The sequence below is a fragment of the Primulina eburnea genome, chromosome 8 (genome assembly GCF_022965805.1).
Source record: "Primulina eburnea isolate SZY01 chromosome 8, ASM2296580v1, whole genome shotgun sequence".
In the NCBI taxonomy this organism is placed as follows: domain Eukaryota; kingdom Viridiplantae; phylum Streptophyta; class Magnoliopsida; order Lamiales; family Gesneriaceae; genus Primulina; species Primulina eburnea.
Genome location: NC_133108.1, coordinates 36,240,944 through 36,251,309, shown reverse-complemented (window position 1 = coordinate 36,251,309; position 10,366 = coordinate 36,240,944). Strand labels below are relative to the sequence as shown.

The 10,366-nt window shown below is 38.1% G+C and overlaps 1 protein-coding gene across 1 annotated transcript; it reads right to left on the bottom strand.

Moving 5' to 3' along the window:
* Positions 1-306: 306 nt before the first annotated feature.
* LOC140839217 (uncharacterized) lies at positions 307-8,129 on the bottom strand. Its single transcript, XM_073205852.1, has 4 exons — positions 8,091-8,129; positions 2,008-2,346; positions 1,350-1,887; positions 307-1,208 (listed from the first exon to the last, which is right to left on the bottom strand). Exons 1-4 carry the CDS (start codon positions 8,127-8,129, stop codon positions 307-309), a joined length of 1,818 nt encoding a protein of 605 aa, XP_073061953.1.
* Between the last annotated feature and the right edge of the window lie 2,237 nt (positions 8,130-10,366).

The window sequence follows — 10,366 nt, the reverse complement described above, 5'->3', positions numbered from 1 at the left end:
TATCGCGCATGTGCGCGCTCGGATTGGCGCATATGCGCTGAGCCCTCGGCCAAAGTCGCGCATGTGCGCGTAAATTCGTCACGCATGTGCGCGGGGCACACTGACCTTCGGAATTTTTTTTTTAAATACCTGCAAAAAAAATAACATGATGCAAATTAATACTTGAATCGAGAAAATTAAAATTAATAAACTAAGGAATCGAAATAAAATAAAATAACTAAAATAAATGCAAAAATAAATAAATGTGGGTTGCCTCCCACACAGCGCTTGGTTTAACGTCATCAACCCGACTGTCACCAATCCTGTTCATGGTAGGTCATATGATTTCTTGGATGCCCTTACTGCTACCATTTGACCTTCAACTTCCATGGTCATGTTTCCTCGTTTCACGTCGATGATGGCTCCAACAGCAGCCAATAAAGGTCGTCCTAGAATGACGTGAACGTCCTTACTATTCTCCATATCGAGTACCAAGAATTCTGCTAGAACTTTCAATTTGTCAATCTTCAGTTCAACATCTTCCACAATACCCAATGGTACTTTCACCGATTTATCTGCCAGCTGCACGCTTAACTCGGTGGATCTCATCTTGCTCAATCCAAGTTTCTCGTAGAGAGAACTTGGCATTATATTTATACTTGCTCCTGAGTCACAGATAGCTTTTTCTACTAAATGGCCTCCTATTTCACATGGTACAATAAATTCACCGGGATCGAGCAACTTCTGAGGAAGATTTCTTTGTGTTCCTTCAGTAACTTCACCTTCCACCTGATCTACAAACTCATTATTAGTGTGTAGGTTCTTGAGATCTTTAAGACCTTTTTTCTTTCGAAATTTAGCTTGTAGTTGTAAAAATCGCTGGGGGTAGGGAAGTAAAGAAATATCACTGTATTTATTTAACTCATACCTCTCAGATTTCTTACCTCGGGCTCCTTTGGTTGGACTTAGCTTTTCATCCTGAACAGGTGTGAGTTCAACCCTCTTCTTTTCTTGATGTATAAAAATGGAATTCACCTCTCTCAGATTTGGGTCGGCAGTCTTTTGAACTTCACCTGACGGTTGAGACGTGAGTTGCTTCGTTATCTGCCCCACTTGCGATTCAAGGATTTTCAAAGTAGCACCATTACTCGCCATATGTGTCTCAAGGTTGTCAAGTCTAGACTCAGTTCTAGACATCCTCTTACCAGATTCAACAACAAATGTCCCCACTAAATCCTCAAATGATGGCTTCCCTTCCCCATTTGATGTATTGAACCCCGGTGGAGGGTTCAACACATTCTTATTGTTTGCATAAGAAAAATTTTCATGGTTTCTCAACCCAGGATGATAAGTATTAGGGGGAGGGTTACCTCGATATCCGCCAAAGCCTCCAAAGTTATTGTTGTTGATGTATTGGACTTCTTCAGGAAAATTTGATTCTTCAACAACAACCGGTGGTCCCTCAGTGTTTGATGTACCCACCTTATTCATAGTCGTTATCTGTGTAGTCAATGCTGAGACTTGTGCAGTGAGTGATGTGATAGGATCCACCACATAAATTCCAGCAGTCCTCTGTACTCCTGACCTCTCAGACGGCCATTGGTAGCTGTTAATAGTCATTTGCTCAAGCAAGTCGTAGGCTTGAGCAGGAGATTTGGCAAAGATTGTGCCACCTGTTGCTGCATCCACTGTAGTCCGTGTCTGACCATTCAACCCATTATAAAACAACTCAATCTTCACCCAGTCTTCAAAACCATGATTAGGGCACTTCCGCAACAACTCCTTGTACCTCTCCCATGCTTCATAAAGCTGCTCAAAGTCAGTTTGCCTGAAGGTACTGATCTCAATCTTCAATTGCGCAGACTTCGCTGGGGGAAAGTATTTAGAAAGAAATTTCGTCGCCAGCTCCTGCCATGTAGTGATACTCCCCAGCGGCAATGATTGGAGCCATCCTCTTGCTTGGTCCCTGAGAGAAAATGGAAACAAACGCAGTCTAATAATATCATCAGAAACATTATTAATTTTTACCGTGTCCGTGATCTCCAGGAAGGTCCTTAAATGAACGTGAGGATCAGCAGTGGAAGTTTCTGCAAATTGGTTCTGTTGAACCATATTTATCAGTGCAGGCTTCAGCTCGAAATTGTTGGCGTTTATGGTCCATCGAGCAATGCCAGAATAATGTGCGTTTATCACTGGTCTGAAATGGTCTCTGATAGGTATGGCGTCTGGCGGGTTATATCTCACGTCCTCTCTGTTTTCAGCCATTGTTTGGATTTCTTCCCTTCTCGCTTTTCTTAGTCTTCTCGCACTTCTTTCGATCTCCGGATCAAAGATAAGCAAATCAGGGCTGTGCGATCTTAGCATACACTGCAAAACATAAAAAAGATTATACGTAACAAAATAAACAAATAAAATAAAATCTAAATTAAAATCATGACTACTTAGTAACGATATTAATACGCAATTAAATAGTTTACTCCCCGGCAACGACGCCAAAAACTTGTTGCGTGTTTTCACTACCGCAAGTATACAGTGTCAAGTTTTAGTACTGTATGAGTACAGATATCGATCCCACGAGGAGTAATTATTCAAAGTTGTATATTAATTACCATAATTGACATAGCTCAACTTTATTTAGACAAATCGAATAGTTGGTTTGTAATCAATTCAAATAAATTAGCAATTACTGTAATTCTAGCACGCAGTATAGAATTCACTGAAGAAATAAATCTAGAGATATGATTTCGTCTGGCTTCCCCTATGCTAAATCAGCATTAACTAACATGTTATCAAATTGCATCGTATTTATAACCAAGAACTCGCAATGTTTCTACTCCCTCTGTCGAGTGATAAATAGAACTGTATTACCTATTACTAATTTTAATATGTCTATTCAAAATCAAGCAACACGTAATAAATGCAACCAAAGTCCTCTTATGGATTCGTCAGAGTTATACGTCTTTTGCACGTTATAAATATCTAACGATGCGATTTCTCCTGTCCTAATTTCAATCCCCTCTTTCGAGTGTTAGATTTTAATTTTTCAATCAATCGAATTATGGCCAGTAATCCAAAAGCATTAATCACAAGAAATCACAAATAAACACGACGAATTAATTAGATGAAAAGTTAAAAAGTCAATAACATAGGTTCAACCAAGACTACATCAATCTCTAGAAAATAGAATTAGTTCATACTCGTAATTAAATCACCACAAAACCTGTTTGTGAACATTAAAAAACGTAAAAGTAAGAAACCAAATTAAGAACGTGTTGGCGAGAGATGGAAGTGCGTCTCCATGTCCGGATTCAACGTCTTCTATCTCCGTTCTTCGCGTCCCGTGCTCCGTACGCGCTCACTTTTTCTCCTTTCCCTCGAGTGGTGTGACGGCTGCGCTCCAATATTTCAGAATTCCTTTAAAATCAACGCCGAAACCAATTTAAATTCGGGGACTCACATCGCGCGCATATGCGCGACACAAACTCGCGCATATGCGCGGGTGCTTCTGGTGCTGCTCTTCGTCTTGCGTGCATATGCGTGCCATAAGCGGCGCATATGCGCTTTACTCTCGGGTTGTCGCCTGTTCTCTCTCGCGCATATGCGCGCCATTTTCGACGCATATGCGCGAGACTCACTGTATGGTACCCTTCGGGGTATTGCTGACACTTCTTCCCCTAGGCGCCATTTTAGCTCGTTTTCAGCATGTGTTGTATCCGCACCTAGATTCCTGCAATTACACCAAAAACAACAAAAACGCGTAATTCCGCCCAAAAAGACTAACAATCTATATGAAATATAGGAATAATTTAAGTGCATAAAATGCACTCATCACTAATTCAGTTGGCAAGTGATTCTCATTTGTATGCTCCACTAACTGATTGTCAAGATTTGCTTCCAATTCAGCTGATTGATCCAATATCTCAGGTTCAGGTGATTGGAGGTTGTTTTGATTAAGATGGACATCTTCTTCATCATCATCATCCAAGCTTATATCTGTAAATCTATCAGCTAGCTCAACTGTATCAGTTGGCTTAAAAGTTAGTGTAGATTCATCAAACACAACATGAATAGATTCCTCAACATTCAAAGTATTTTTGTTGAAGACTCTATAAGCTTTACTTACTGAAGAATACCCAAGAAATATTCCTTCTGCAGATTTAGCGTCAAAAGTTTTAAATGGGTTTTACCATTGACAAGTATAAAACATCTGCAGCCGAATATTTTGAAGTAGGAAACCACACTTTTTCTTCCATGCCAGATCTCATAAGGTGTTTTCATATGATTCTTATTAATCATTGATCTGTTTTGAGTATAACACGCAGTGTTCACTGCCTCTGTCCAAAACCTTTGAGATATACTAGAATCAGCAAGCATTGTTCTAGCAGCTTCTTTGAGGGTCCGATTTCTCTTTTCAGCTACACCATTTTGCTGAGGAGTTCTGGCTGCTGAAAGCTCATGTTTGATTCCGGTATTCTCTAAATAATTTGAAAGAATTTGATTGATAAATTCAGTTCCTCGATCGGATATGATTCTATCAATTCCAACTGATTTTTCATTTAATAATCTTTTGAAAAGCTTAATCAGTTGAGCAGCAGTTTGGTCTTTGGACTTGAGAAATATAACCCAAGTGAATCTTGAAAAATCGTCTACAACCACCAATGTGTATTTCATTCCCCCTAAGCTCATGACTGGTATTGGACCAAATAGATACATATGTAACAGTTCTAAGCATCGGGAAGAAGAGTTACGACCCTTGTTCTTAAAAGAGGATTTGATTTGTTTACTAAACTGACATGCTGAGCAAATTTTGTCTTTGATAAAATCCATTTTGGGCAATCCAGTAACAAGATCGTGGTTTGTGGGGCCCTTAGCTCCTAATCACTATTACAATGCAATCTGATTAGGATTTAATTAATCACAGCGGAAAACGAGTTTAAAATTTCTTTACAATGAGCCCAAATCTTTTTATTTAAATACTAAAAATAGTATTTAATCTCATATCATAACATATGCCCACACGAAATCAAAACCAATCACATACAAACAACTCATATCCTCGGGACATGCCCCGGTATATAGATACATATACATATATACTGGGAACAAGACATAAACATAAACCTCAGCCCAAGCTGTGGCTTCCTCCAGAAATCCTGGAGTACCTGCCATTGTCCACACACAAAGACAACAACAGCCCCCCTTGGAGGTGAGCAAAGCTCCGTATGGAACAACCAATCATATATACCACAGATATCTAAACAATGATATATGGTATGCAATGCATGTATGTCGTGGAGGTATCAGGTCAAATGCCCATCCACTGAGCACATGTCAGAATCAATCGAATCGCTATCAAATCAAATCAATGCTCGAGCTGGCACACCGGCCGATATGGGAATACACATATGATAGCGTCGACGAAGCGCCATCAATCCCACATCTCATATCCAATCATATGGGGCCACAAATGTCTATGTTTTAAGGGTCATGTAATACCAAACATAGCATTGTGTTCACAAACCCCGGAATCCAATCAAATCATATCAGGGTATCCAAGGATCATAGCTCAACGTGCATGTCATGTATCGATGTATGCATAAAATGATGTGTGTTAACAAAACATTTATTTTATACATCGATATTTCTATCTCAATGTCATGTATGCCACATCAGTCAACAAATAGGCACATAGACACGTATTCCAATCCAATCCAATCAATCCAATTCAACATATATCATATAATACAGATACCTGTCATATGTTACCCGGTCGCAACATACCTCATTGTCTGTGGATTTGTGGTTGAACTGAAATATACCAATACGAAATATCGGTCTACCTAATAAAATAATTTACATCGTTAATGAAATGGGTAGACTATTTCCAATAAAGTGAAATAGAAAAAGCTACAAGCTTTAAATATGGTCATTTCATACTTTATTAACGAATCAGTAATTTTATTCTATTTGATTACTGAGCAACCAACTTACCTATTAAATAAACTAAATGAGTATTTAGTTAGTTTCCCTGTCCAATTTATTAATGATTATATATCCTCCTAAATAATATTTAAGAGCATATTTACCATTCACATAATCATTTAATGACTTAAGTGCATTCAATAACATACTCGTAGCTAAAATATGAACTTTTCCATTGTTGATTCTTGATAAAAAAGATCATATTTCAATAATCATATTCTACTTAACATTTAAATATCAAAACATATATTTATATCTCAGAATCTGCGATGTCATACCTTATATCAAATCTAGTTGAACAAGAGGAAGATTGTAAATTCAATTCAAGACTGATAAGGCTTCATCGAAGTTTCGAAGAAAATCTAGCCTCGTCTCTCTTAGGGTTCTGTAATAGCTAAACACAATTATGTAACCATATATTTGTGTCTATATATATATATGGACACGTGTGTATGCATATCCATGGTGACATGTCCACCTACATGCAAATTTTATCGGGAGTTGCTTTCCTTAGCTTTTAGGATGGCATGGAACAAATTTAATATTATAATATATATGAAAAAACAAGGCAATGAGAATACACGTAACAAAATTCAAGCAAGGCTCCATTGAATTCCTTAAATCAAAGTACCATTTTACCCTTAAAAATTAAATCAAGTATTTTTCACTTTATTTACACAAGTGCCATCAAATTTAATTGAGTATTTTTCTATTAATTTACACAATTGCCATCAACACTTTAATGCAACATTTTCAGATTTATTTCCATAATCAACATAATTAACGTTAATCAAATCACGGGGTCTCACATGGTTACTCAAATACGCAATAGATTTGAAATTCAGGTGGTTCAATCTCTTATGCCACAACCAGTTTTTAGAAGATTTAGAAGCAATAAAACATACTGGTGCATAAGGTTGATCATTCCAGCTGACTTTGTAAGTGTTTCCACACCTTTTGCCAGTTAGGATGATCTCTTCAGTTGAGTTTTTTGACTGAACAAGAATGTTTGTCAAACTGAACTGAGAATCCATTATCGCATAACTGACTGATGCTGATCAGATTATACTTGAGGTTCTCAACTAATAAAACATCATTAATGGTGAAGTTACCATGGATAAGCTTACCCTTACCCAAAGTTTTACCTTTAGAATTATCTCCAAAACTGATGTTTGGTCCAGTGTACTTAGTCAGTTGAGATAATAAATTTGAATCTCCTGTCATGTAGCGTGAACATCCACTGTCCAAATACCATATAGATCCAATGCTTGTACCTATTACCTGCAATCAAACACAAGATAAGATTGTGGTACCCTTTTCTATTTGGGTCCAAAGTTGATTAGTCCTTTAGGAATCTAAACTTGGATCAGTCTAACTGACCGTCGAGTTGCTGTATTCCAAATTGTCTTTCCCGGTCTCTGTGTGTGTGGTGTATGGTGTGCAGGAGATACAACATGTGATTTGCCCTTTTCCGACTGATTGTTCAGCCAGTATCTTTTCTGAACTGGCTTGCTGTTACAGCAGTTTGAATAGCCATTTAAGTAGTTTTTGCTGAAAATTTTTGGTGGCTGACTTCGTGAGTCAGTCACAACTCTTGGGCTTTAACCAATACCACATCTTTTGCCCTTGCTCATATTATGAGTCGGCTGTTCAATCAGTTTACTCGGCTCAGCTTGTTCTTGTACCATAACTGATTTGACAAAGTGAATATATTTCCCTTTATCCATATTTAGTTTTGGTTGAGTATCTTTGGAAGGTATTTCATCCTTGTTACTGAATCCTAAACCAGTTTTATCATTAAATGATTTCTGAGAGTTCTGTATATCAGTCAATGCAACGGATGATTTATTCCAAGCCTAAATGAGCCCAGTTTGCTTTGAATTTTCAAGCATTAACTTTTGAATCATTAATTGATCCTTGCTCCCTTCAGTATTGAGTTCGGCAATCTCCTTTTTTAGACTCAACATCTCAACTGATATATCAGTTGTTGTCTTATTGTCGATAGGATCAGTTTGCTCTACTCTGGCCTTTTCAAATGATAAGGCAAGCTTTTGATACTCACTAACCATGTCATGAAGAGTCGAAATAAGTTCTTCTCTTGTGAAATCAGTTGAGCTAAAGTCAAATACCTGTTGGCTGCTTGATTGAACATCTGTGTCATCAGCCATCAAGCACTTTACTTCTTCCTCATCTTCACTAGAGCTGCAAGAGGTTTCTGGTTCTGACTCTTCGCTGTCAGTCTCTGCCCATTTGGCTTTGCTATCCTCAGCTAGGAGTACTTCATGCTTCTTTCTGTAAGGCTTCTTGTCGTCCTTATATCTCCTCTTATGCTCATACACTTTCTTCATTCTTTCAGTTGAAACTTGACTGTCCTTCTTAGGCTTGGGACAGTCAGCAATAAAATGACCAGGTTTGCCACAGTTGTAGAATGCATTGGACTCTTCTCTGGAATTGTTTCTTTGGTACTGCTTCTGAAAATTCTCTTGATTCTTCCTCATGAATCTTCCAAATTTCCTGATGAACAATGACATGGCGTCATTGCTTAGTTGATCTGCAGCTTTCTCAACTGAACCAGTTGGTTCTGATCTTACAGCAGCTAAGGCAGTAGTTGCTGCTGGGGTAGATGGTTCTCCTTCTCGAGTTTGCAGTTCAAACTCATATGCTTTTAAGTCAGCAAACAGGTCATGGAGTTCAACTTTGTTCAGATCTTTAGACTCCCTCATAGCCATGGTTTTCACATCTCATTCTTTGGGAAGACCTCTGATAACTTTCAATGCTACTTCTTTATTGGTATACACTTTTCCAAGTGCATTTAGTTCGTTGATAATGCAGCTGGTTCTATCATCATATTCATGCATTGTTTCTCCAACTTTCATTCTGATGTTATCGAATTTCTGTACAGCAACAGATAGCTTGTTTTCTTTGGTTTGTTCATTGCCTTCGCAAAGCTGGATTAATTTCTCCCAAATCTCTTTGGTTGTCTTGCACATCTTGATTTTACTGAACGTCACTTTATCCAGTGTATTGTACAATATGTCTTTTGCTACATTATCCAGATTTTCTTTTCTCTTGTCTTCAGCAGTCCACTCATCTCTGGGCTTTTCAATACGGTGAGGTGCCCCATCTGTGATTTCAACTGCTGTATTGGCTTTGAATATCTTCATGGGTCCGTCAGTTATAACGTACCACATGTCATCATCCTGTGCAGCTAGATGAGCCTGCATCCTGATCTTCCAATCGTCGAAATCTTCTCCGGAGAACATAGGAATCTTGTTGAATGAAGACATAGTAAGCACTTAGAGTATAGATAATCTTTGAAAGGATATGACTCGCTCTGATACCAATTGAAAGGATCGGTGAATCGGGTGAAGAGTGTTTAGAAAGGGGGGTTGAATAAACATTGCTCAATTAAAATTAAACTTCGACAAACTGATTTCAGTTGTGTTACAAACTGAATCTAAATATCCCGTCGGTCAATAACAATCAGTTAAACTGAATAAAAATAGTTGCGGAAAACTAACTGACTGAAAGATAGAGTATCTAACTGGAAATGATAACTGAAAGTAATAACACCACAATTTGTTTCTGGATGTTCGGAGACTTGAATAACTCCTACGTCACCCCTTCTATCACGAAGATAGGATATTCACTAAAAGACTTTGATCAAATACAAAAAGGTGTACTGACCCACTTCAGTTTGGACTTATCACTTTGCCAATACTGAAACTCTTAGTATACAACAATTTTACAGATCTTAACTGATCTTAGCACAACTTGAAAATCTATCAATCAATTACAAAGTGCTATGAAAGCTCTAGAACGTAGTCTTGAATACTACTGATATAACTGATAAGTGTGAGCTTTGATTTCTGAATGTGAGTTGATATTTTTGCAGCGTAACAGCTAGTAAGATTAGATAACTGAGAATGCGATCGTTCTTCAGCTGCTGTCTTCGACTATTTATAGGCTTCCCTCTCAACGGTAACATTAAAGATATTTGAATATTCTAACCGTTGATTGCCACGTCGATATATTCTAACAATCGTACACTGTTGATTCTGAAATGCGGCGGGCAATTACCAGTTGCAGATAGCTGTACTATTTGTCGGTTGTCGCTTTCAACTGATGACGTGTACTGCTGAAAGATCAGCTGGTAAGGATCAGTTGACGATAGAATAGACTTCAGTTGTAGCGATCAGTTGACTGATGACATGTTCAGTTGCGTCAATCAGTTAGTTCAATTCAGTTGCTGGATTCAGTTGGTAAATCATTTGTCAAACACCTGAATTTTGTTTCCAACACCTATGAAGGGTGTGATGAGGTTCGAGAAGAAGGGCAAGCTCCGCCCTAGACTCATCAGACCGTTTGAGATCCTAGAGAGAGTTGGGACACTCGTAAATAGAGT